Below are 27,174 nucleotides of genomic sequence, written 5' to 3' on the forward strand. Positions count from 1 at the left end.
CTTTAGCATCATTCCTGTTAAGTTGCAAGTTCCCTAAGAAGCACTGCCAGTCATATTGGCATTAAAATAAACCTTTGCCACCTTGACTTAAAGAATGCTTGAGTCTATGAATTCATTCCAGTACTCTGTTCATAGGCAGGGGGAGGGTCCCTGAACCCCTTAAACTGCATCAGAACCAAGAGCAATGGGTAAAAATTGCAAACAAGGCCAGTTTTGGCTTGGGGGTGGGGAGAGACTTTCCTGTCAACCAAAGGTATTCAAAAGCACAATGTCCGACTGGGTTCTCCATCCTTGAAGGTCTTCCAGTAGAGCCCAGATGACCACCTGTCAGGTTTTCTTATAGAAGAGCTTTTCCTTCTGGATGATAGTTAGACTTATATGGCTACTGAGGTCCCTTCAACTCAGATTTTATTGTTGTGTCAAAACTAAGATGAGAACTCTGAATAGTACAAAGCCTCAGCTGCATATGTAGATGAAGGACCAGTCTAGTGTGTATATGATACATCAGCAGATTGGGGTCCAAGCCTCAGGTGTACCATTTATTAGCTAAAGGACCTGCAACAAATCACAGTGTTCATGAGCCTCAAATATTCTAATCTGTATAAAGGGAATGACAGTACCTGCACAAACTTCTTCAAAGATTGATTGTGAAGAAAGCTTTAGAAATATGAATAAGTGAGTAAACGTCAGCATGTAAGACAATATCACATATCTGTTATCAGCAAATAAAGCTGCTTTATTGAAAGCAAAGAATTCTGGGTACCACAGGGTGACCATGGTAGTAACAATAAGGTTTAATTCCCTGAGAACTTTTTTTTCCCTTTTTTTCCTATGTTTTTGTAAAAAAAAATAAACAACAACAATGATAATCCAACAAAACCAATACATACGTACAAACAGAAAAGGGACTAAGTAGGAAAAAGAACAGATAGATTCCAGATACTGGAACATATAAATAAGTAGAGAGTTATATGATATTCCAATTTCATTTTAAAAACAAGATTATCAGAAGTTTGGTTTTTGTTTTTTTCCGATCCACAGAAAAGGTAAAATACACACAACAACAACAAAACCTACTTTTCTTTTTTTTTTCTCTATTAAAAGATAACAGTAAAAAAAATACTGTTCAAGTACAATATTTACAGACGCACCCAGTATGGGCCAATTCAGTCAACCTCAGATAGGGAATGTTCAGCTCTGACTCTGCCCAGTTATTGGCAGGAGGCAAAGCAAAGATTCTGGGCTTGGCCAACCCAGGAACACTCAGACATTAACCTGAGGACCCCAAATGCAGGGTCAAAAATGGCAGTCCCCATCCTAGGAGTTACATTGGAAGTAGCAAGATCCAGCTTACTCCCAAGCCCCAGGATGTGGTCAAGTGTCCTGGAAGAGTGGAGGGCCCCAGTGGTTCCTCACAGCTTGGGATGGTGGCAAGGACTGAATCCACAGCCAAGAGGGCTCTCATTCTGGACAGCTGATATCATCCTTTCCCTGGACCTAAGCACTGCTCAGCTCACTTTGAAATGTGAATTCAAAGGCCATTTGCTGTTTGATAGAAGCGACAGGGAAGTCACAGGGCATTTCTAGCCCTTTCCCATTAAGAAAAGTTTCCCAAAGGTATAATTGGGCAGATGCCTGGTCCTGAAGGGAGACACTTAACCCCAAGACAGAATGACATGCATCCTGGCATATGCCCATCTGTCTCTCCACCCTGATCCTAACATCCCTTCGAACAATAACAAAATACCATTATACATTTCTCTATTTCTCTTCAATTAACCGCTGATGGTTAATTGCATATAAATACTGCATAGCTATCTGGGACTGAAAATAGTTCAGTCAATAATAGTAAGCCCCAATGGATGGAGCAAATGATTCTGGGCCGCCTTCTTCCTCCGCCCCTCTGCTCCACGTCTTGTCTCCCTTCAGCGAACTGGGGGTCCTGAGAAGAGGACATGGTTCTCACATGCATGCACACACACACAAACACAACACACACACACACACACACACACACACGCTCAATCACACTCTTTCTCTCTCTTCTATTCCAGAATATGCCACTTCCCAGGAGATTGAGGGTCTCAGGTAAAAGGGATCTGCTTCTCCTCTCACTTTCAGCAGCACCTAGCAACGTACCCCATCCTCCCAAATCAGAACAGACATTCAGAAATCTTTTCAATCTCCCTTGCCCACCCCTCTTCCTCCCTCATCTTCTAGCACCCTCATCTCCCTCCCACCCCAATTGACCTCTTACAAATAAGAACCTTCATCTGGATAGGATCCGGAGCCTGGAATATAACATGACAAGAAGAGATGATTCAGATGGTTGCGGGAATGGTGGTCAAGGGTTAGGAAAGTCACCAAGAGTGACTTAAAGACAGCAACACCAGAGAAAACTTGGTCCCATTGGAGAGAAAGCAGCTGACACAGGAGACAGACAATACAGCTCCAGGACCATCTTGGGACAACCTTCAGTACTGCCACTGGGAAGCATGTCAGGTTCATGGATGGCAATACTGCCTCTGCCTGACTCTTCTTTGTTTTCTTCCAGGCTTTAGAGTCTCCTCTTCCTCCAGGAGGAGAAGACAGTGGTGGAGGCAGGGTCCAGAGAAACAATCCTTGTTTTTCCCTGCCTCCTTCCCCACCCTAGCTCAGTAACCATGGGCCACACAGCAGCCTATTACACAAACACACACACCCACATACTGTGCATGACGGGCACAGCAAGGACAAGAAGACGACGCAGGTCCCATGAGCCCTTTGGATACCAGGGGAACTCAGGGACGAGGGTTAAAGGACAGACGTGAAGTCTCCTAGTAGACCACATTACGAGGACACCACGGAGTGTCCGGGTACAGCAAGCAGTGGATAGAGCGGAACCTGTGGAATGAGAGGAGAGGGCAAAGCAAGGGTCACTTTTGAGAATATGGATCTTGAGCATAATGTAGCCACCAAGAAGGGGCTGCTGAGATACCATTTTCTGTTTCTCCACCATCAAAAAGAACATAAGAACATAGGCCTGGGATTTGGAAGCCGAGTGGCAAGGCTGTATGGCTTCATGGATGACAGCAGGTCTCTTAAGTCAGAAAAGGCTGAGTTCTAGGCCACCTCTGACATGATACTAGCAACATGGTCTTCCTCTCCACCAGTGCCTTTCTTATGGGATTACTCTGTACCTATTTTGTCTACGTAGCTGTTGACGTGTTGTCTCCTCCATTCCAATGGGAGCTCTTTGAAGGTAGAGATTTATGTTTTTGTCCTTCTTTGAAAATCTCTATGACTTAATCCAGTGCCTGATACCGAGTAAGTGCTTAATATGTGCTTGTTGACTGACAAGCTCTCAGCGCCCCAGGCAACTCTCTCCGACTTGGCATAAACATTTTTAAAAATTTAATTAAAATGTATTTTTCCAGTTAACAAGAACAACCACAAAAACCACCCCCTGGACTTATCTTGAAGAAACTGGAGGTCGCATAATGAAAAATTTGTGCTTGGAAGTCTTTGGGGGCAGAAGCTTTGGAGATGCTTCAGCGGCCCCTATCCTTTCTGTATGTAACCTAAAAGCATGGGCTCATCATGAAATCATTTCTAGATTAAGAAACATCTCTTCTCCCAGTGCCCTCTCTCTCCCTGGAGCAGAAGCAGGTGCTTTCAAAACCAGCAGCAAACAATATCAATATATATATTTTAAACCAAAAAGGGAGGTGCTGAGATTCTGGAAGTTGAATGGGGCCTCAGAGGCCATTTGGTGGCAACCTCTAAGCAAGAATTCCCTTTCCAGTCCTCTCTGTTCTCTAAAAGTAGCCATCCACCCAACCTTCACTTAAAAGACTTCCAGTGACAAGGAACTCGCCACTACATTTCTCCCTAGTCAGGTCATGATACTTTGGGGCAACAATAACTCTTGGGAAACTTTCCCTTATTTAGCCCAAAAAGTATGGTAAAGACTTGACCCATGTGGGTGTCTGGCAGGTGTGATGGCTGTCAAATGGAAGTCTGTATGACTTTGGGAGGACTGTACATTGTGTGTGGTCTCACAATCTGTGTTTCAGCACCTCAGAAGACCCTTCCTGGGCCTCCAGTGAGCGGTCAGGGGGAGGGCCCAGGTTGGGGACCTGAGTCTCACCTGGATGGATCAGCCTCCACGGAGAATGCCCCTTTCATATGGATGGAATTCCTCTTGTTTTCAAACATTCCATAACTCAGTGTCACCTAATTACCAGAATAAGAGGAACAATCAATAATTGAATCAGTGGTTTTAGGGCTAAGGATGATGCCCACAGGATGGAAGTAAGCTCCCTGAGGGTAGTGACTGTCTAGACAGTTTTGGTATTTGGATCCTTAGTGCCTAGCACATAACTGATTGTTCTGTAAAAAGGGCCTGGACTAGAATTTTATTCTTTTTGTGTGTGTGCCCTTTGCTTCTTTGGAGTCTGTGAATCCCTTCTCAGAATAGCATTTTAAGATACATAAAATGAAATCCACAGGACAACAAAGGATGCTCATTATATTGAAATATAGTCATCAAAAGATTTTTAAAAACCCAAGTTCATGGATTCAAGGACTAGATAATTTTTTTTTGGTGAGAACTGTTTCAGTTTATTTTTATTTATGTATTTAAAACAATTATTTCTTTTCAGTTTTCTATAATCACTTCCATATATCTTAGACTTTTTCTCCTCCTTCCTCCTCTTTCCCCCTCCTTCCCCCCTCCCTCCCCAAGATGGCTTGCAATCTTATATAGGTTCTACATATACATTCCTATTAAACACAATTTCACCATAGTCATGTTGAATAGAAGAATTAAAATGAATGGGAGAAACCATAAAACAAAACAAAACATAACACAAGGGAAAATGGTCTGCTTCATTCTGCGATCCAGTTCCATAATTCTTTCTCTGGATGTGGAAGGCATTTTGCCTCAAAAGCCCACTGGGAATTTTTTAGGTCCTTGCATTGCTATGAAGGAAGACTAGATAATTTTTAAGGTCCTTTCCACCTCTAAAAGTTCTGTTCTTTATGATAGCATTCATAATCGTGACTGTGACAGTCTGGCATAGTTGATATCAGGGGGATCTTGGGTTCAAGTCCTGCATGGGACACATACATACTGACTTTGTGGCCCTGGGTAAGTCACTTAATTTCTCAGCAATCCAGGTAACTCTCTAAGATTATAAAATGCAGAGGGCAAAGGCAGCTTTCTAATCTTGGGAGTTCCCTATACCAATGAAATCACGGGTCCAGCTCTTATGCCCTATTAATCATTAAATAGTCACTCACATTTAGGTTATGATCTCCTTAGTTTACAAAGCAAACAAGTAAGTATGTATTATGTGCCGAGCCTTATGACAGATGCCACGAGGGATTCAGGAGGAATATGGGAGAAATGTAGACTTTGTATTCATGGCTTTGCCTATCTGGGGCTACCATGCACTTCCTGTGTGAGTGCCTCTACCTCTCCCAGCCCCCATTTTTCTATTCTTTTTTTTATATTGCCTTCTCTAATTAGAATATAAGCTTCTTGAGGTCAAAGACTGATGTTGTTCTTTGCTTGTATTTGTATCCCAAAGCTTAGCATAGTGCCTGCCACAGGCTAAGCCCTTTGCCTGGGGCTGGTATAAGCTGTTGGGCCCTTGGGGTACCTGATGGTTCTACTTTCTACCTTTGTGATTTCAGACCCTTCTAGATCCCTCTACATTCTTCATGTGTAAAATGGAGGGGAAAGGGAGGCTCGGTTGGATTAGCTGTCCTAAAGCACCTTCCAGACATAAATCTATTAGCCTATGATCGGTGGGTTGATTTCTGATCCTCTCATGGCCATTAGGAATTAGTGGGTTAATTAAGAATGATGGCCCAAATACCTGTTTATGGAGCTCTGACTTGGGCACCTGTTGAAGATTCTCCAGGTGGGAATGGAAGAGGTTGCTTCGAATGAGCCTCACACCCAACACAGATTCAATGATGTAGCCAATGGTACAATCATCAGGCAGTCGGATCTTTTCCGCTGTATTCATGAAGTGGCCACCACTGAGGGAAGAAAAGATGAGATGAATGTGGAGGGTCATCTCCCTTGTTTCTCCCCTAGTCTGAATTCCCAGACAGTGAGGGAGCCTCAAAACAAGACAGAGAAAGAGGAATGTAACCATCCTACGTTGGCCTAATGAAACTGACAGTTCTTAGAAAGATGGAAAGAATATAATTGGCTGTTAAGTAAAACAAAAATCCAGATGCAGATGGGTCAGACTATCCATGGTAACCCACACTCTCCTTTGATGCACTAGTGACCAATAGCAAAGACTGGCTTTTTAGGATTTTGATCTGTGGCCAATCAATAATTTCTACAAAGCTAACTAGATCACAGGAGATAACTTCAGTTTACATAGTGTTTTAAAGATCTGAAAAATGTTCTACACATGTTATCTTATTTGATCCTCTTAGGAACCCTGTGAAGTAGGTAGTGTGATCATTATTATTACCATTTTATAGATAAGAAAACTGAGGTAGAGAGACTAAGTGCCTCATCCAGGGTCACACAGTGAGTAAGGGTGAAAGCTAGGATTTGAACCCAAGTTTTTCTTGGTTCCAGCTCTAAGGCTTTCTCCCCTATACCAAATAGCTTCTGAAAAAAATATTAAGATGCACTGGAAATTTATAAAAAATAAATTTACACTTTATGTGTTCATTAAAATGATTAATACTACCACCACCAAAACAGAGCTTCATGAGGATGCCTTCAGTTTCATCAGCATCTCTCAAATACACTGAAGTATACAAAATAAAGGCAAATAGAATTTTCCCAGCTTTGTTTTTGAGCCTCTTTCTACGATGAACTGCTCAGAAATATGTAACAAGAGTTTAAGACAGAAAGAGGGAGAAATGGAATCCACAGATGCTACATGAAGAAGGGCAAGACCCTCTCCCAAGTGTGCTAGAGAAAAATGAAATTTGCAGACATTGAATGAAACCCTCTTACCTTGCCCAGGGACTCATCTTCAAGGCCAGTCCACGGCTGATGCAGAAACCAGCCCCACCAGTTGCGAACCAGAAGTGAACAGGGCGCTTTAAGGAAGAAATACCAATGTCACTTCTGTGTGAGATACCTGAGAGTTGTCCTTCTAAGTTAGGGACAATGAAGACCCTTTCTCCTCCTACTATATCCTAGAAAGGGATGTACCAGACCTAGCATGATTTAAAAGAACAAACAAAAATTGGGCTCTAACCTATGGTTTGGCTATGTGACCTTGAGTAAGTCACCATATTTTTCACTTATCACATAACTTTTGGGCCTGGCCCTTCACCAACTGCACAAGGGGGTCAGACTAGATGATGGAATGGTCTAAGGTTTTCTATGATTCTGAACCTATGATCCCAGTTTCACCCCTAAGTCTCCATCTTGATGCTGGGCTTTCCTGGTCCCAAGTGCTTACCATCTTGTTCTCACTGATTCTCTCTGTGGCCTGGATGGGCCGGTCCAAACTGGGCTTGCCAATGTAGACATCTTGAGTATGAGGGTAGCTGGACAGCAGTTTGACAAGGGTTGGGACATTAACATAATTGTCATCATCTACATGGCAGAACCACCTTAAGGAAATACAGAAGGAGAAATATTTACAGAGATTCTGTTGCGTAGGTTGGGGGCCAAGGAAAGGGTCAATAAGGGAACCAAATATCCTTAGATCTGTCATCTCAGCCTTTAGGGCAACCTCAGAATCTCCTTTTTCTCTGCTATATAATATATGGGAAGACATCCTTCACCTCTCAGACATAGGAAGGGGATATTCCTAGGAATGTACTGTAGTGGTGGGGATGAATTGAACTAGGTCATCCACAACCTTGTGTTTGATGGCCCTTGTCATAAAGTGTCTACTCTTGAAGTCAGTGGACATGATAGAAGAGACCTAGATGCCAGTACAGATTTTTTTATTGACTAGTTTTATAATACTGAACAAATGGCTTTACTCATTGGGCCTCAATTTTCTCTTCTATAAAATGGGAATAATGATACTTTTGGGGGAGGGAGGAAAGAGAGGATAAGGTAACAAGGAGTTCTCAAATGTCACTTACTTCCTTCCTGACTCAATGAATTTGTCATATTCCACAGCCATCTTGCAGGATAAGGCCTGGCGACTGTGGGCTGCAGAACAGTTGGTATTGATGACATTGCCTGTGGAGAGAGGAGACATCCATGAATCATGATTCCTGATGCCTTTGAGGCACGCTTAATATATTTCAGAGCAATACGTGACTGAGATAGGGTAAGAATATCAATATCTTTGCCAAGAAAATCCCAAGTGGAGTAACAAAGAGCTGGGCATGACTGAAATGACTCAGCAACAACAAAAACAGCCAGTAGAATGGAGTGAACATTTTTAAAGTACCTACTATGGGCTAAGCATTATTTTAAGTGTTTTTTACAACTATAACCTCATTTGATCCTCCCAGCCACCCTAGGGGGTAGGTGCTATTCTGATTCCCATTTTACAATGAGAAAACAGGCCAATGGAGATTGTGAGTAGGCCAGGACTGCAAAGGTAGTTAAGTATCAGAGGCTGGATTTGAACTGTTAGCTAAGTGGTTCTGAGTGGTGGCAGGAAGGGACAGTCATAGCCTGAACAAAGTCATAGGTAGAAGACTGTACCTAGATCCCCTTTCTCATATGCCCTGTTCAAGTAGGTGTCCTTTGACTCAAAAGACAGATTGGATATTAAAAGGGAAAGGAGAGTCAGGGGACCCCAGCCCCAGGAAAGAGGGCGCTATGGAGGACTGTTCCCAGGCAAAGGGGAGAGTAAAGGGCCGGCAGGCTCCAGGAGGGCTGTGGGAGTTAGAGCCCAGCCCTCCCCTATTCAGTCTGCATTTTCCCAGCACTAGCCACCTGTTACTTGCTGGGCCCTCTCAAAGGGAATTAATTCAAGGCCTGAAAGGGAATCATTTACATGAGAAGAATGGGGAGACCTGACCCAGACTGGAGGGGCGGGGCTGCTGCATAAACACTCAATGAGTAAACCTCTTCCCATCAACCCAGTCACCCCCACCCCCTCTGGGAGAGAATCTATCTTCTTTGGGGGGAGGAAACCAGAAAGAACTTTAGACGGACCAGGGCAGGTTCTCGCAACAGGGAGACTAAGTAAAGGTGTAGGCTCCCCCCGGGACCAGTGGGTTACTTCCTCCTCTACGTAATGGGGACAGAATCTTCCCTCCTTCCCCAAACACCCCCACTCCTATCCTGGTTTCCTCTTTTGCTGGACTCCCAATCTGCAGAAATTCCTTTTCCCTACTCTTCCTTCTGAGGATGAGAAAAGATGGTTCCTTCCTCAAAGAAGGGCATTTGAAGTGAAAGGGCCAAGATTATCTTCCCCCAAAAGGGAAATAAATGCTCAGTGGCTGGGAGAGTTACCTGTGTGCTGCTTCAGTGCGTCATCCTCCCCATCTGTGAAAATGAAAGTCTGAAAGAGAGAAGGAAACATCTCCATGAGTCACATTCCTAGTCCCCAAAGCTCTGTTCTGGGAGCGACAGGTAGAGTTTTCAGCTACTGTGTGTTACTCTGAGCCCTGGATACGCCCCACTCGGACCTTCAGGTCTTCCTCTTAAGAGCTCTGAGGCATGAATGTGCTCAAAAGGAGAGGAACAGCTAGTTCTTTACCATCTTGGCAAAGTTAGGGGAAGCCCTGTTATGAGGGGCTCACAAAAACTCCTGCAGGGAAACAAGAATTAAAGCCTCTCACCTGTCGAAATCCTCGTTATCGTTCAGTTGCCTAGGACTCTATGTGACCTCATCAAAGTCCATAGGGTTTTCTTGGCAAAGATACTGGAGTGGTTTGACATTTCCTTCTCCAGCTTGCCTCCCTTCTGTAGATGGGGAACTGAGGCTAATAGGGGATAAGTGACTTGTCCAGAATCACAAAGCTACTAAGTGTCTGAGGCTGGATTTGCTTTCAGAGCTTCCTGACCTTTTAGGTTCAACCTCATCCAGGAGGGGGTCTTTCAGGGTCCAACATTGTATCCTGTGCCATCTCCAGTCGTCCTGATGAATATCAGGCCACTGGACCCAGATGGCTCAGGAGAAGAAAGTGAGGTTGGTGGCCTTGCTCAGCCCTCCCTCAAATCAAAATCAGCTGCAAGTCATGCCATCATCTTGATGTCATGGTCCTCTTGGAGAAGGAAGGACAAACACAACAGCTGGCATTAGTCTCCCCCTTCTCTGAAGGCTAGAATATTGACACTATAACCCATTTCGGGCTTATATATGTCTCACTTGGTTTTTGAACTGTTTCTTATCTCTCTAACTAGACTAGAAGCTTCTCTTCTGGGGGGCAGAAACTGGATCTCCATTATCTGGATGGGCACATTCAATTCAATTCAATAACCTACGATTGTATACCATAACAAAAGCTCACATTCAGCTTTAGATTTGAATAGAGGCCACTTGACTTAATGGATAGAGAGAAGACCTTAGAGCCTTAAAGATCTGGATTCAGATCCTATCTCTGACACACACACGGGCTGTGTAACCCCCCAGGCAAGCCAGTTAATAGGTCAATTCCCAAAAATCTTAAGTAGTAGCAAGGAAGTGAAATCACAGGTCCCTGTTCCCCTCCCTATCCTTATCCCACTCAAATTTGCAAAACACTTTACATAATTATCTCCCTAGATCCTAACCTCAATCCAGAGATAGGCAACCAAGTTTTAAAGAGGAGAAAACTCAGGTCTGAGTGGGGATTAGATCCCAAATCTTCTATCCATTACGATATCCTTTCTGCCTCCACTTAGTATATTGAGAGTACTAAATAAATATCTGTTGAAATAGGGGAAGCAAGGTAATTGAAAGAATCCTGAGGTTAAGTGTCAGAGGCTATTGGAGATCTAGCCTTGACTCAGTTTCTTGTGCCATAAAAACTGGGGAGGTGTTGTCTATGTTTGGACTAGAAGAGTTAAAGTATTTTCTGGTTGTCATGAGGGGCACGAGGGCCTGAAAGTGTTCAGAGAAACTGAATATTGGTTACTTCTACTAACTACCTTGAAAAAATGGATTTGGGCTCTCAACTTTTTGTCTGTATAAAAGATGCCACCTTTGTGCCCTCTCCTCCCTCAGAGATGAGGGGGATGCCTGACTCTTTCCTAGCGGGCAGCAACCAGGTCCAGCGCTCACCTGCTTCCCTCCCCAGGCAGAGAGGGCCTCAAAGCCACCTCCCCACACCCATCCAGGCCTCGCCCATCTGCTGAACAACCGAAGGTCATGCCTGGCAGCTGCTTCATCTCCGGCACGAGCCCAACCTGGCCGGCCCGCCTGCACCTGTGCACACACGCACAGACACACGGCCAGGTAACTCGCTGAGGCAGCTTGGAGCCCAGCCAAAGGCTCCTGCCTGCCCCCATTGGCTACCTGCGCCACCTGCCCTGCCAACACTCCCTTATTTACATAGCTAATTCCCAGCATCTGGTGCTTGTCCTGGGTGGGGCTCCCCTCCTCGATGGAGGAGAGGGGGACATGCTTTGAGGAGAGTTGGGGGGAGGAAGGGAGGCTTTGGTTGTGAGAAGAAAAAAAATCTCAATCAGAAACTGGACAAAGGCCCCGTGGAGAAGGAGAAAAGCGTCCCTGGTCAGCTGCCAAGCCCCAGCAAAAACCCCAACTTGGGACAATGGGGGCAGACAAAAAACCCAGACAAAGGAGAACGGGCAGCGCAGGATCCTTAGAGCCATGAATTACAAGGGAACTAACTGGAAGCGGGCTATTGTCCAGGGCTCTGCTTTGTCCGGAGGGGGAGGGGAGAGGGGCTGTAACAATGTACCAGGGTCCATCACACCCTCACCCCAACTTTAACTCAGTCCAGGAGAGTTAAGTAGCAATGGTTTGCTCCACCATTAGCATACAGCTGGGTTGGTTAACTGGAAGAAAGGGGGCCGAGAGAAAGGCTAAAATTGTTTGCTTAGGTCCCTGGGGAGGCCGCAAGAGGCTTTTCTGGGAGACAAATAGCCATCCTGGAGGGAGGAAGGGGAAGCCCGGCAGGCTGGAGGGGAGGGAGATGTGTGTTCAGCCACACCAAGGCTGGGGGCCTCCATGGTTTGGAAGGAAAACCGTGGGGGGGGGGGGGGGGGGGGGTAGGGGCGGGCAACCTGAGGGCTGGGAAGGAAAGAGGAGAGGAGCCATCTTCCAGGAGGGCAGAGGAGGGATGAAGAGGCCCCAGGGGCCCTGAAGCGCAGGGCACCCAGGAAGGGGCAGAGCCAAGATTAGGGGCAAGCAAGGCAGGCACATGCCTGTGCTGAAGCAGCACAAAGAAGAGAGCTTTTCAACAGAAATAAGTGTACACATTCTTAACGCCAGAAAATGACAATCACCAACGTGCCCACCTTGTTAACAACAGAACGACAGTTGGTGTCTATATGGCTTTAAGACTTACAAAGCACCCAGCTTAGTACGTGCCTGGCACGTTGCTGACAATGCTTAATAAATGTTTGTTGACTGATTACTTCAGTTGGAGTATTAGTGCGATGACAGCCAGCATCCCTGAGTGCTAGACATTGGGGAGGGGAGGGGGAAAGGGAGACCCAGAGATGATGTGGTGCGGACAATTTGCACATGGGCATTGGGGGGACATCCTAACAACTTTCAAACCATCTTCAGGCCACACAAATGCCATGTTTGACTTCCTCCCCAGAATGCAGTGGAAAGCCCTGGGTCCTTGGAGTCAGAAGTCCTGGGTTTGAATCCTGAAATTATTGGTTAATGTTGCTGTTCAGTCTTTTTTAAGTAGTGGCAGACTCTCTGTGACCCCATTTGGGTTTGTTTTTTTTTTAAATTTTTGTTCATTCCCTTCTCCAGTTCATTTTACGGATAAGGAAACTGAGGCTCAGCGTCACACACCTAGTAAGTGTCCAAATTTGTATTTTAACTCAGATCTTTCCAGATTGGAGAACAGGTGCTCTATCCCCGTTACTACCTTACATTTATTGCCTTACTACACTAATATTTACTAGGAAACACTTACTATAGTGCTTAGCACAGAGTAGGGGCTTAAATCAATGTTTATTGGCTGATGTTTATTTACCTGAATAATCTTGGGCAAGTCAATGCCTTATTCCCTGCCCCAGTTTTTTCATCTGCTAAAGGAGGAGATGACTAATAATAATAAGTGTTTTTAAAGCCCTTTAAGGTTTACTTATGTTGCCTCGTTGGATCTTCACAACAACCTTGGAAGATGGGTTCTATTATTTTACAGATGAGGAAACTGAGGCAGGCAGAAGTTAAGGGGCCTCTTAAGGGTGATACAGCTAGTGTCCAAGGCAGGATTTAAACTCAAATCCTCCTGATTCCCAGTCCAACACTATCCACAGCTACTAACTGTCTCAAAATTATTTAAGGTTTAAAAAATCCTAAAATCGAAGGCCCAAGGTAAAAGAATCAAGGCCCAGCTACTGATGATGTTCCTTCTCCCGGGGCTCCTCCCCAACACAGACAGGGTGGCAAGAAGGAACTTCACTGCAGGATCATTTTGTGTCAACAAAAACTGGGCTTCTGATGGAACCCCATTCTAGTCATGTAGAGATTAGGAGAAGCAAGTCTCCTGTAGGGTATGTATGGCTCATCAGAATGGAATGCTCCTTCTGCTTCTATGCAGTTCTTGTGCCCTTCAGAGGCCAAGAACTGGACTGGGGCATGTAAGTAAAACAGCAGCTGTCTACTCTTCTCTGCTCCCCATCCTTTCCCCCCAAATAGGTTAAGACCCGAGGGCTCCAGAAGTCAGCTTTCGAAAAATGCTTATTCTGTTGTTACCTGGAACTCTCCTGGAGCTCACTGCCCTCTCTCCATCATCAGACTCAGGCCAAAGTGGAGTGGGCTGTTGGGGCAGATGGGGTATTTGAGTCAAAAAATCTAGGTTGCTTCCTAGGAGTCTGGGAAATCCCCCCCCCCTCAACCCCCCTCTTTAAGAACAGGTAAGATGCAATCTTCTCCCCTCAAACTCCACCTCCTCAGTAGCCTGCCTTTCCCCAAGCATGAATGCACACTATCAAATCAGCTCTTACACACTGAGGAATTTGAGTGGGAGGGCAACCAAAGGGGATGAGTCCCATCCAGACACCCACTGGGGCTATAATGATAATAATAAAGGAAAATACTTTCTAATTATCTCAAGAGGTTCAGAGTGCTACTAAAGTCATTCCCCTAAAAAACTGATCCAGCTGGACAGGAGATTAAAATCACCTTTATTTTAACACACACACACACACACACACACACACACACACACACACACACACACACACACCCCACAATCACTCAGTCCAGTCACTGTGCCACTCACCAGCCACTCTGGGCCCCCACCACCACTCCCCCCTCCCCACCCCAACCTCCCAACAGGAAAGGGCCACACGACTGGCCTGAAAAGAAACTCCGGAAAGTTGTAGCCTGCCCGCCTGTCTCCTACAACTCGGGCAGGAAGGGTACCGTCGGTCCAGAGCCCTGGGTGTCACCTTTCTGGGCCTATCTTGGGCCTGCAGGTTCCTCATCAACCCCACTCACTCCCCTCCTCTCCACCCCCAGTTCTTTCCGGGCTCTGGGCAGTAGGAAGTCAGCCAAGAGAAGCAATTCAAATTCAAACCATTTAGGTCCTTCTCCTCTACTTTTGCTTCATTTTTTTTTTTTTAATGATTGGCTCACATTGTATAGCATCATAGGATTTAGAACTGAGGTGACCTAGTCCAGCTCAGGGTAATTAAATGCCTTTTAATTATGGGATGATGGGATCACATCAATAGGAGGGAAGGAAGGACTCAAACTCAGGTCTTTTGACTACTACGATAGGCGGCAGTGCTTCTGCTGGATGAATTCTTCTCAGCCTTCCCTAAACTTACCCTTTCAGTTTACGTACAGAGGGGAAGATGGGAAAGAACGGTAATGAGAGTCAGGATAATCCTGGCCACTATTTGAGACACTAGAATAAATATCCCTATGGGGTAGGAGGTAGGGGTAGCTAATTATGTTGTTTCAGTGGTGACTGAGTCTTCAGTAACCCCACTTGGGGTTTTCTTGGCAAAGAGAGTGGAATGGTTGGCCATTTCCTTCTCTAGTTCATTTGACAGATGAGGAAACTGAGGCAAAAAGGGTTAAGTGACTTGCCCAGAGTCACACAACTAGTAACTGTCTGAGACCAGATTTGAGCTCAGGAACCCCAAGCCCAGAATTCCATCCATTTCACCCCAAGCAGTCCAATCTGGGGTATAGGCTCCACCATTCACTAGTTGCATAACACTGGGCAAATCCCTTGATCTCTTCTTCCCCTTAAGTTTCCTTGTCTGCAAAATGGAGACAATACCTCTTCCACCCATCTCCTCCACCAGATATAACAGTGAGAACTGAATGAGATCATGGATACGGAAGAGTTTTGAAAACTGCAAAGCCCTCTAAAAATGTCTTTATTTTTAAATCAAATTTTAATTTTTTCAATGAATGAAAATCAGCTTTCTCCTCCTCCTACCTACTCTCACCTTCCCTTGTACCCACTGAGAAGGAAAGAACACTACAAAAATGCCTCAGCGCCTTGATGCGTCTCTCTGAACCTCAAGTTTTCTTCATCAGTAAAATGGGGGTGCAGGGGCAGAGATATTCCTTCAGCTCTAAAGTATATAATTTAGAAGGTTTCTCTTATCATTTCCATAAAGGTACACTATCGTGAGATATGTGAAGTACCCCACAGAGAACTTCTGGAAATCTTAAGGCCCTTACCTCTCAGCTCCCCTGAGCCCCAAAACCTATCAACACTCCCCTCTGCTTTCTCTAAGGAGGCTAATTTGGTCAGTATCAGCCACACCTTCCTCCATGATTCCATTCCAGAGATGCATCTTTCATCCACAGGAAAACTAGGCTTTATCTGACTTTGCTCCTTCACCTCCCTCCTCCTCACTCATAGAAAGCTATGACTCCTGCATTGGCAAGATTGGCATAGGGCCCCCTTGAGTTTACCTGTTACACTTCCTTCCCAGTCCACCTCTTTCATTCCACGCTTTTTGAATGGGCCACTGAGAAACCCGTCCCTGAAAAGAGACCCCAAGGGACTTCTGGCTGCCTTGCCTGGCTTGTATTGTCTGTTGGAGGGTGGGGGTGGGGGAGACACACAGGAAGCAGCATTGTTCGACAAACTGCAATTGAAAGAAACACAGGATGCCAAATTCTGGCTTGGAACAATTGTAGCCGCAGTGAAGGAGGCCCCCATGGTGGCAGGCTCCTTCTAGGTTTGGGGTTGCCAAAATGAGTTAGAGGAATGGGGAGGTGCGGGGCGGGGGAACACCAGCCAATGCTGTGGCCCTTGCATACGCTGGTTCAGGAAACAGAAACAGAGTTTTCTCCCCCAAATCCTGTGGCTAAGCCCTGGCCCCCTCTTATATTAACTTAGGAAGAATTGCCTTTATCATTGAAGGCTTGGGGGTGGGGAGGCAGGAGGAAAGGAAGGTGTTTGATACTTGATGGCTATAACTAATAGCACTTAACCTAAGCCTTTCTCAGGCTAAGGACAATCAAGTTATCTTGCCCTTTGGTACAAATAGGATTCTGTTGGAGAGCTAGAAGGGACATTCTTTGGATCAATTTAAAAAAATCTCCATTACCTAGCACACATATATATTAGGTATACTATGGTATATAGTAGGTGCTTAATAAATCCATGATGATTATCTAATCCCGCTTCTAACTCTTAAATTCTCATTCTGTGGGGCGGCTAGGTAGACGGAGTTCTGGCCTTGGAGTCAGGAAGACTTGAGATCAAAATTGTCTTAAGATACTAGCTGTGTGACCCTGGGCAAGTCATTTAACCACTCTGCCTCAGTTTCTTTATCTGTAAAATTCAGATAATAACAGTACCTACTTCCTAAGGATGAAATGAGATAACTGTAAAATGACAGCATAAGTGCTACATAAATGTTGTTATTATCCTATGACTTGCCATCAGCAGAATCAGGATTCGAACCCAGAAGTTCTGAAGTCAAATCCAACTTTGATTGTCTTCTTTGATATCAGTCTTAAAGTTGAGGGAATGTCCTCCTTGATCTTCCTCTCACTCCAGAGAGCAGCCCTAACAGGATACTCCCAAAACATCCATTCCAAGTAGATTTCCCCCACAAAGATATGGAATTTCAAAGACAGAAAGGATTATCTAAGGATTCATCTGGTTCAATGAGTCCCATTTAGTGGTTCTTGAACCCCGTGGACATTCTGATGGTGGTCCAAGGGATTTGTGCTAAAAATGAAGTAACATATAATTGTAAAGAATATTATGATCATTATATTAAATTACCTAAGGGGTTCACATCACATTTTTTCATTAAGGGAGTTGGAAGAAGAAAAAAACCTTGGGAACCACTGATCTAATTCAACCCCCTCATTTTACAAATGAGTTAACTGAGGCTAGAGCCATGTGGATCTGTTATGCAGAAATGTATCAAAATCTTCCCCCTCCTCCCCTCCAAACCCAATCTATGTCTATTCTGGGACTACTGAAGAGATCAGAATTTAAGGGACCTTAAAGAATGATTAGCCCAAACCCTTTTTTTTTTCACAAGACAGCCAAAGCAAAGAGAGAGAGAGAGAGAGACAGACAGACAGACAGACAGAGAGACAGAGAGATAGACAGACAGAGAGAGAGAGACAGATAGACAGAGAGAGAGATAGACAGACAGAGAGACAGACAGAGAGACAGAGAGAGAGAGAGACAGAGAGACAGAGAGATAGACAGACAGAGAGAGAGAGACAGATAGACAGAGAGAGAGAGAGAGAGAGAGACAGACAGAGAGAGAGACAGAAAGAGAGAGAAATGACTTGGTCAAGGTAACAGACAAATGCTAACTAGCTAACTAGCGAGTTAGGTCTCCCGATACCTTTTTACTGCCCACGCTGCTGTAAGAGTCTCTGCTGAATATTTGGTCCTTGAAGCTTCCAGGGGATAATTCAGATCAACCGAAATTTATTAATGGAGTCTATGCTCACCTAAGGGATTTGATGCTGTCTGTTCTCTCCCTATCAAAGTCTAATCTTTTCAGCCCATCTTTATGGCTCCACATCCAAAGAGATCACCCTTTGTCCCTAGATGCTGTTACATCCCACTTAAAGGAGGAACATTCAGTCTCCATCCAATCCTCACTCCCAAGCTAGTCTAAGGTGGAGACCACATGCTCTGTGGGACCCTAGCTGTCCCCCTTGGCCTCTGAGAATACAGCCAGTCTCAAAGGCTGCTAAATCTTTAGATTCTAACTTAGCTGGGTGGTTCTGAACACAGGAAAGGGAAGTCTGTCACTCGTTGTGGGTAGACAGGGGCTTACCCAGCTCTCTCTTCCCTGTCAAGATATCTTTAGCGCCTCTGTTTCAAGTACTAGTGAGGTCCAAGGGCAGGCGATATTGATGAATTAGCATGGCCTAACAGGAAGTTAGCTCCTTTCTCCTGCCCTCATTGATTTAATGTATATATGGGGAGGGAGTCTCTCTCCCATCATGCTCCTCAACTGCATTCCTGATGGGAAAAGTTGTAAAATGGAAAGAACAAGAGATTTTGTAGTCAGGACACCTGGGTTCAAAGCTCAGCTCTCCCATTTACTACCTGTGGGGCCATGAGTGAGTCATTTAACCTGCACAGGTCTCTGTGTCCTCATCTATAAAGGGAAAGGGTTGGTCTTGGCAAGCTCTGAGGTCTCATCTAATGATCAGTGAACAATGTATCCGGGGCCAAAAGACAGTTTGGGATTCTGACTGCTATCTGCTACTGTGACTTTGGACAAAGTACTTAACCTCTCTGCAGAGTGAGAGTGTGATGGCCTCCTTGATTTTCTCGATACAACATACTGCTTCCAAGCTGGCAAGAAGAGGTATGGGGACAAAGAACTAAAGTTAGGTTCTGTACTTGTCCTGAAGTGTGGGCATGTAACAACTCATATTTCTCTAACACTGTAAGGGTAAAGCAGTTTCCTTACAGCTATGAAGGAGATGCTACAAGTATTTTGGAAGGAAGGCTGGGGAAGAGAGTCTGGATCTGTGATTTCATTTGTGTGATGAGCTCCCAGTGTGGAAATTCCCTCCATGGATCCTTTGACTTGTCTGCAATTTATAATCTTACAGAATTGCTTGAGGGCACTGAGGAAGAAAATAACACAGAACCAATGCGTCTGAAGGAAAGTCAGTTCTTTCTAACTTCAAGGTCCTCATTATGAACATATTTCCCATTTTACAGGTGAAGTAACTGAGACGCAATACCTGTCAATGGTTATAAAAGTAGTTAAGTGGCAAGTGCCAGGGTTCAAAAGCCATATTTCCCCCCCAAGTCCAGATGGTGCTTTCCCTCTCCCCACCCAACCATGGAAAGGCTTTGGTCCTCCTGGCAGGACCATAGCATTGGACAAACCAGATATGTTTATTGTTCCTTTACTTTCTGAAACCCGAAGTTCTTCCCGACAACGCGCATAAATAGGTCTTACAAGCTTATTTTTTTTCTAGCTTTGCCCTCAGGAGAACAAACTTTCTGAATTCCTCTAGGTTTGAAGACCTACTCGTTCTTCCTTCAACTTTGTCTTAGCCCCTAGCTTCTCTGCACAGGGCACTTTTCCTTCAGTCCTTAACTTTGCTGTGTTACCTGTCTCTCACTTATACTACCCCCTACCATTCTTTTTGAGGGAAAAGTCTAACCAAATGTCAAATAGATTTCTCATCAGGAAACGATAGTATTCCCACCCACCCCCATCCCCCTCCAGCTTGGTCCCTGTAAAAGCCACTTATCAACATGTGGCTTCAGAGGGGGAGAGGAAACCTTTCTTCTCAGTTGCCAAGCACCTTTTTTCACTATATAGCATTCTGCCTGCCAGAGGCCAAGGTCAATGATCACCTCCCCCCACCCCCCAGATGGGTCCAACTATCTCCAGCTATGATATCTCCACCTGACCATCAGTCAGAAAAGCTAAGGTCCTTGGTAATTTTCTAACCCAATTATCTCTCTAGGGAGACTACCAGCAATTTTCTGAGCCCAAGAAGTATCTTTACTTCCTGTTGGCTGTATGCTAACTCTTATCACCATTTCTGCTGAGTTAGCCAATAACAACATCCCTGGGCTTCTGACTAAAGGTCCCATCAGCTGATATCCCCTAGGAGCAGTAAGGTGCTGGATTGTATAGAATATGTTAGATTTGGAGTTATACCTGGATTTGAATCTTGCCTTATTTAGTTCAGGGGTGGGGAACCTGCAGCCTCGAGGCCACATGTGGTTCTCCACCCCTGGTAGACACTGACTTAGGCAGCCCCTGGTGCTGGGTCTAAGCCCCCAACTTAGGAAGATCCAGAGCTTACAGGCCTTCCTCCAGTTTGCTGTGTACATAGCAGCTTAGTCTTACCGAGGAAGAGGCAGAGTCACTGCCAAGTGGGCACTGGGGGATTCTGACTAAACTAAGCTAAGTCATGCCAAGTTGTTAGCCCTCAGGATGAGGCCAAAGCACCAGGACAAACTCAAAGAGCTGCCAGGCTGGCTAGGGAAGTGAAGCGTGTGCTCCGGAAGGAAGGCCAGCCAGCCAGCAATGGTCCTTCCCCTCTAACCAGCAGGGAAAGTCATCTTCTCTTTCTATTCTGTGGAAGCCAATAAGGCTTTCATCTGATGATCTTCAAAGGCCAAAATCCTGACCTTCCCTGCAGGGAGATTTGGGGTGGGGTGGGGTAGGGAATAGGGTGTGACACAGAGAGGGTGATTGACTTCCCCATGCTAAATCAGTCAATTATTGGCCTCAGACAATTCTGGGATGCTGGCATCTTGCCTCTGGGTTCTCATCAGTAACCATAGAACACATTCTTTTTCTTACACATCTTTGTTCCCCCCTACCCTTGACCGTGTTCTTTCCCAAAGCAAGGATACAGCTGCTCTCAGTGTAGCTCTCCTCCCCAAGAAGTATCCACTGTTGATCCTGTAGTAACCTAAGCACTTAGGAGCTATTTTTTAAAAAAAATGTAGTTCATATACCTGGGCCAGCTAAAAATTCACCCTTTCTTCCTAGGGTTTATATTTCTCCTTGTTCTGCCACCAAAAATTCTTATGATATCCTTCCTTTTGTTTAAGCACCAAACCCAGAATATAGGAACTCTCTCTCCAAAGAGGAGATATAAGGAGATCTTATGCATTGTCCCCCTCCACTCCCTGTCTGTCTGAATGCTACATGAGGATCGGAGGCCACCTCCTTCAAGTAGGTCAGACAAACCCCACGGATATCAGGCCATTTGGTAGATTTCTCTGTGGGTGTGGGGTTTTGGGTGAGGTGAAGAAAGGGGAAGGTCACCACATCTCCCTAAAAATAATTCAGCTTACACACACACACACACACACACACACACACACACACACACACATGCACACACACGCACACACACAGATCATCAGGTCCCTTTGCCATCATGTATATGAGAGCCTGTTACCTTCAGCAGGGCCAAAGCTCTATGAGCAGAACAGGAAGAGGACAGATGGTGAGGGGGCTAACCTATGTTTCCGTGATAGAATCGTGCAGAAAGCAAAACTGATGATGCTTGCTTGGGTCTGCCCACTTCCTCTCCAGCTTGGATGCTTCGGTCCCTCTCAGAGCTACCCACATCACCCCTGTGAAAAGTCCTTTCCTCAAAATAATACTAGGATTGTTCCATCCTTCAGGTACTGGAGATGTGGCAAATAAGCTCTTGCGTGACTTTGGGCCAATATTCTTGGGTCTCAGTTTTCTCATCCAATGGGACGCTATCCATTAGTAAGCATTTAGGAAGTGCCTACCATGTACCAACAGACTGCAGTCACTATGTGGCAAGACACTGAGCTAGTCCATGGATTGTAAAGTTGGGTAAAATATAGACCTACTTTCAAAGAACTTACAGTAAAGGGACAGAAGGGAATCCAACATACATACAAAAAACTCTGCTATAAGGGAGACCTAGAAATACAAAGGAAAGACACTGGCAAAGTGCTAGAGAAATTTGGGGTAGGAGAGATCACTTTAGCTGGAACTAGGGTGGGAGGATAGGGATGGAAGCGACCATTAGGGAAAGCTTGACGAAGGAGGCTGAACCCCCAGTGTAGATGCGGTGTTTGTGCAAAGGAAGAATCCATTTTAGGCATGGAGTGAGACCAGGCACAGACAAAAGCAGGCAAGGCAAGAAGAAGGAACAGGTTAAGAGTAATGTCTCAAGTTTATATGGTGTTTTAAGCACTTACATCAGAAGTTTGTATTTTATTTAGCAGGCAATGGAGAACCATGGAAGATTCTAGAGTGAAGGGGTGATTTGATTAGAATATGTAACATTTGCCCAATTCACTGGATAGGGTAGGACTAAGTAAATACCTCCATATGCAGATCTGAAAAGGAGAGGCTATTGGGGACCTGTGTGAGGGCAGTGTGCACACATCTACAACCCAGCCCCTAGCCCTTTCCTTTGAGCTTGAGGGATCCCCATTTCCCAGGCTGAGAGAGGACGCCTGCTGTCCCTTCTTTCAGAAGCTAGGGGAACAAAGCAGCCTGTCAGCCTTTTCCTGGAACCCCTCCTTCCTCCCTAATCACCCCCCACTGCCATCATCCCCCCCCTCCCCAGGTCACTGTTCTTGGCTTGGAGGCCAGGTCAGTGTGGAGAGCCAGGATGATTCCCACCCTCTGGCCCACGCTCTCCTCTCAGGCCAGCCTGGGGGATTCTGACAGCTTCAACTCTCCCCCAAACGCCTGTCCCTCAAGTTCAAGTGGTCTCACAAGGGTTGTCACTCAGTGGGGCCCAGCGGGGATGCTGGGAACGCCAACAGCCCCCCTCCCAGGCCTGCCAGGCCCCCTTATCTCTAGGCAACCTGACCGGGACACTGGGGCTCGGAGCTCCCGGGTTCCCATGGCAAGCGGCACACAAGAAGGCAGGACGCCTTTTCTCTGCGCGCAGAGAAAGAGGCTTTGTTAACTTGCCCAGGGGGGACAGCGTGAGAGCTGAGCCTGGGGACTCTGGGAATCCAAACAGCCAGGACAGAGGAAACAAAAAAACTGCATTCTCTTGCCCCCCCACCCCATACCCACCCCTCAAGAAAACTTCAGCCCTTGAGAAAAGGGACCAAGGCATTCTGAGGATGACCAAAGACTAGGCACTAAGTGCCCACAGGCTTGAAGGCTGTGTTCATAAACCCTTCCCTCCTCCCCATCCTAAGGCCCATTTCAGAGGATGAAGCTATATGGGCTGAGGGATGGCTCAGAAATAAAATGCATGTTTAAAAATACACACACATACACACGCAAGCCAGGTTTAGAGTTAAGCCTTTCTCACCTCCTTCCACCTTCCTAGTATATGCTAGTTGACTCAGACTGTACTTTCTGAAAAGCCCTGTTCTGATGCCACTTTACCCATCTGTCAATTTATTTTAGTTTAGGAGAAGGGGGAAGGGAAGAGGTCGTAGTTTGTCTTCTCATGCGGAGAGCTGAGGGACTCCTGTCTCTGGACTAATCTACGTCATAAGAAAAGTTCTGTTGGGAAAATGACAGCCATAGGGCTGTGAGAAAGGATAACCATTCAAGATCTAGACCATTCAGGATCTGCCATCCCTGAAGTAGGGGGAAGGAGCGAATTCTCTCTTTTTGAGGTTCTCCAAGCAAGGGCTGGAAGACTACTTGGTTGTGTTTTAGGAGGTAAGACTAGATGAAATTCTGTGACTCTTTCCATTCATTACTCTCCTACTTCTTTAACTGATTTCTAAGATATATGTGGAATCAGAGGGCCTGGGTTCAAATGTTGGCACTGCAACCTACTCAAGTCACTTCCATTCTCTGGTCCTGATTTGCTCGTATAAAAATGAGTACCAAACTCTAACAAGATCACTGAATGCCCCCATTCCAACCCATGGTATGTCCAGAGTTTAGGAATTTCAACTTTGGAAGGGACTTGATTTTACTTAAAAATGACAAGGGTCACACACCTTAATTAATGGTCCTGTGGCTGCAGCAGTTAGGTGAATGTTATTTTGCCACCAGGGCCTGGTTCTACTTCCCACCCTGGTGAGCTGTCACAGGGGGCAAGGAGTCTGTCCTGCAGTCACCAGAAGCCTTAGATAGAGATGTTAGCCTTGTCCTCATCTACCAAGGAGAGATAGAGTCCCCTGGGGCCTTTTAGGACCTAATTCAAAATTCTCAAAAGCCAAGAAAGAGTACCAAGAGAAGCATAAACAATAGCTAACATTTACATAACACTAACATTTCGAAAGCCTTCACCAGCATCGCAGTATGTTCGTGAAAACACGCCAGTGCAGTAGAAATGCCAGGTATGAGTACCACCATTTATGGATGAGGAAACTGAGGCTTGGAGAAAGGTCAAGCGACTTAAACCTTGGTTACAAGCCAGGTAACCCAGCTCTTCCAGACTCCGGTCCTGTACTCCAACCTTGGCTTTTACTATGCTGCTCTCCTCCAGCCCCACCCCCCCAAACTCTGAAGTCAATCATGACCAACGCTGCCTGATTTCCAACCCTCTCCACAATTTACAAGCTTAGCCATGGGTTTGGGGCTTTACTTAAAGAGTAGGAAAAAAAGAGGGGGGGGGGTAGATCTTTAAGCTCAGGCAACACCCATTTCCCCAAAAAACAAAAAGAAAAACGTTAGGGAACACAAGCGCACTCCTAGGGGTGCGGAAGTCGAAGAAGAATCGAAGTCCGGCCTATAATCAGTTTGCCCAATCCAGACTCCTCACCCACCGCCGCTGAGGTGCCCCTAGGCAATCAAAGGGAAAGGGTTCGCTGGGGCGTTTTTTGTCTTGTCCTCCCTTACGCTTCCTCTGGGGGGGGGAGGGAGGGGGGAGGGTACTGAAGCCAGCTCCAAGGTGGCTGAGGTCTTCGGCTCTTCATTCATTCCGTTGCCTTGGCAGCCTGCCCGCAGTCTCCAAGTCTGGGGACTTAAGCTGACCTTCCTCAGGGAACTTGGGCCACCCTGAGGGTGAGGCAGAGTAGCGGGAAGGCTAAATAGGTGGGGTGGAGGAGGATCAGATTTTCCTCCAAGCCTATTAACGGGGTTCCTGGGAGAAGGACCCCTGCTTTTCCATCAGCGTTGGGGGGGGGGGGGTGGATTAGAAAGGGCATCTACAAAATCACCCGCGATAAAAGGTGAGATCCACCCCTCTGGGCCAACATCCCCCTCCACCAAGTGAAAAGCTGCTCCCTAGATTGTATTTCATTCAAATCCCTCAGCAGCATTAACTCCAAGACTCCCTCTCCACCCCCAGAGGCATTAGGGAGACACTAGACTGGTGCAGCCGCGGCGGGGGCGGGCGGGAGAGGCTTGAAGTGTGTCTGGCTGGAAGGGGGGGGCAGTGTCCGGGGGTGGAGAGGGGAAGGAGACGGGCCCGCGGGCGGGCGGGCCGCCACTCGCCGACAGGTCCCAGCACTTGACTCGGCGCATCCCTGGCATAGTTTGGCACGGAGGCCCGCTTACCTTTGCCAGGCGGAAGGCCGGGCCTTCTGCCTCTGGGGCCCCAGGTTGTCCCTCATGCCTAAGATAGGGGATGCTGAAGGGAGATTTGAGACATCAACCCCGGGCTACAAATTTTAAGAAGAAGGGAGAAAAACATCCCCTTCTAGGTTTGTTTTTGTTTTTGTTTTTGTTTTTTTGTGGGGGAAGGAGAGGGGAGAAAAGAAAAATAAGACTCTCGTAAGAAGAAAAATGGAAGCCAATAGCTTCCCTTGGATGTTTGGGTGTTTGGAAGAGGCAAGATTTCCTTTGCTTTGAACAAGGTGTTTCCCCGTTTCCTGTACTTTGATCAGTGAGAGCATGGTGCTCGTCTACCAGATGTTTCTTTTGGGGGGAGGGTGGTGATTGGAGGGTATGGTGCCCTCATTCAAACGTTTTGGGGTCCAAGGAAAAAGCCGGAATCTCTCCTGTCCAACTCACCATCTCTTTATTCCTGGAGATCCAGGTGTCCATCAGCAGGTCCAGTCGGGATCTGTGGAACTTCTTGGTGGTCTTGACTGCGATGAAGACGTCTCGAGGGAAGAGCTGCTCCATCTGGGGCCTGGGGACGCTCTCGCGCGCCGGGGCCGCGCCGGGCAGGGGTCCCACGTCTCTCCTGGCTCGGCTCAGCTGGCCAAAATACTCAGAGAAGCTGTGGACCTCCCCGGAGGGGCCAGACGCCCCGGCCAGAGAGGCGGCGGGCTCCTCCTGGGGCTGCGGCGGGGGCGGGGGTCCCTGCCCCTTGGGTTCGCCTGGACCAGCCAGGCTCTGCAGGGCTCGACGTCCTATTTCGCCCCCTGGGAGCTCCTCGTCCGCCGGCGGTGGTAACCGCTGCCGCAGCTGCTGCCTCTGATCCACCGTCAGCACCAGGAGGCAGGCGAGCAGGGCTCCGACCAAGGACAGGAGCAGGCGGCGGCCGCAGCCCTTGAGCATCTTCCAGCCGCCTCGGCTCAATGCGCAGCCGGCTCGATGTGCGCACACCACTGGAGGGGCGCCCCGAGGGCGATCCAGGTCCGGTCACCCCTGTAGCTTGGCAGAGTCAGCAGAAGGAGAGGATGGGGCGACGGCCACGCAGGACACCTCTCAAGAACTGCGGGAACGCCTGTCCTCCGGCTCAAGGATCCCTACCTTAGCTTCCCTGGCCCGCCCCTAGCCCTAGCTGCCTCTCCCCCTCTAGCTCCGTCTGCAGCAGCTCACTTAGCCGCCAGCCGCAGGCTGAACCCCCTTATTTAATACTTCCTTTCTTCTGACTCCGCCTCTGGGGGGAGAGGCTTATGGCTTGGGGCCCGCCTCTTTCCCAGTAAAGCCGGTTCTGCGTCTGCAGGAGCATTGCTGGGGCTCCGCCCCCAGGTTCGGCCCCTCCCTTGTCCCCCACCCCCCCAGTCCCACGTGGGTCCTCAGCAGGGGTCTGGGAGAAGTGGCTGGAGCAGCTGTGTGGCCTCCTGTGCCTCCCGCCCTCTTTGCACACCATATACACACGCACGCTTTTGCACACACACGCACACACACACACACACACACACGCACACTCTTTTTTTCTCCCCTTTTCTTCCCCTCCCACTGTTCCTCCTTCCCCTTTTCCTTCCCCCCGCCCCCCTTCCTACCTCTGTCTGTCTTCTGTCTCGGAATCTAAGAGCCTCCTTCTCTACTTGTTGCGGGAGACAGAATTGGGAAGTGGACAGAGTTGGTTTTTCTGCGCCATCGCCCTTTCCCCAGCTGGAACA

General features: G+C 46.8%; 1 protein-coding gene across 1 annotated transcript; it reads right to left on the reverse strand.

Annotated features, from left to right (window-relative positions):
* Window positions 1-1,076: 1,076 nt before the first annotated feature.
* Window positions 1,077-26,653, reverse strand: LFNG (LFNG O-fucosylpeptide 3-beta-N-acetylglucosaminyltransferase). The gene is made up of 8 exons (XM_072597703.1): window positions 25,892-26,653; window positions 9,398-9,446; window positions 8,068-8,167; window positions 7,431-7,584; window positions 6,977-7,062; window positions 5,865-6,030; window positions 4,130-4,215; window positions 1,077-2,883 (listed from the first exon to the last, which is right to left on the reverse strand). Exons 1-8 carry the CDS (start codon window positions 26,381-26,383, stop codon window positions 2,817-2,819), a joined length of 1,200 nt encoding a protein of 399 aa, XP_072453804.1. The 5' UTR covers window positions 26,384-26,653; the 3' UTR covers window positions 1,077-2,816.
* Between the last annotated feature and the right edge of the window lie 521 nt (window positions 26,654-27,174).

This window comes from Notamacropus eugenii, chromosome 3, assembly GCF_028372415.1.
Source record: "Notamacropus eugenii isolate mMacEug1 chromosome 3, mMacEug1.pri_v2, whole genome shotgun sequence".
Classification (NCBI taxonomy): domain Eukaryota; kingdom Metazoa; phylum Chordata; class Mammalia; order Diprotodontia; family Macropodidae; genus Notamacropus; species Notamacropus eugenii.

Coding starts and splice junctions, on each gene's coding strand:
- LFNG (XM_072597703.1), bottom strand. CDS start 26,383: ATGCTCAAGGGCTGCGGCCGCCGCCTGCTCCTGTCCTTGGTCGGAGCC. Junction 8,168..9,397: donor CGCACTGAAGCAGCACACAG/GTAACTCTCCCA, acceptor CTCTCTCCACAG/GCAATGTCATCAATACCAAC. Junction 6,031..6,976: donor AAGATGAGTCCCTGGGCAAG/GTAAGAGGGTTT, acceptor TTCTTCCCTCAG/TGGTGGCCACTTCATGAATA.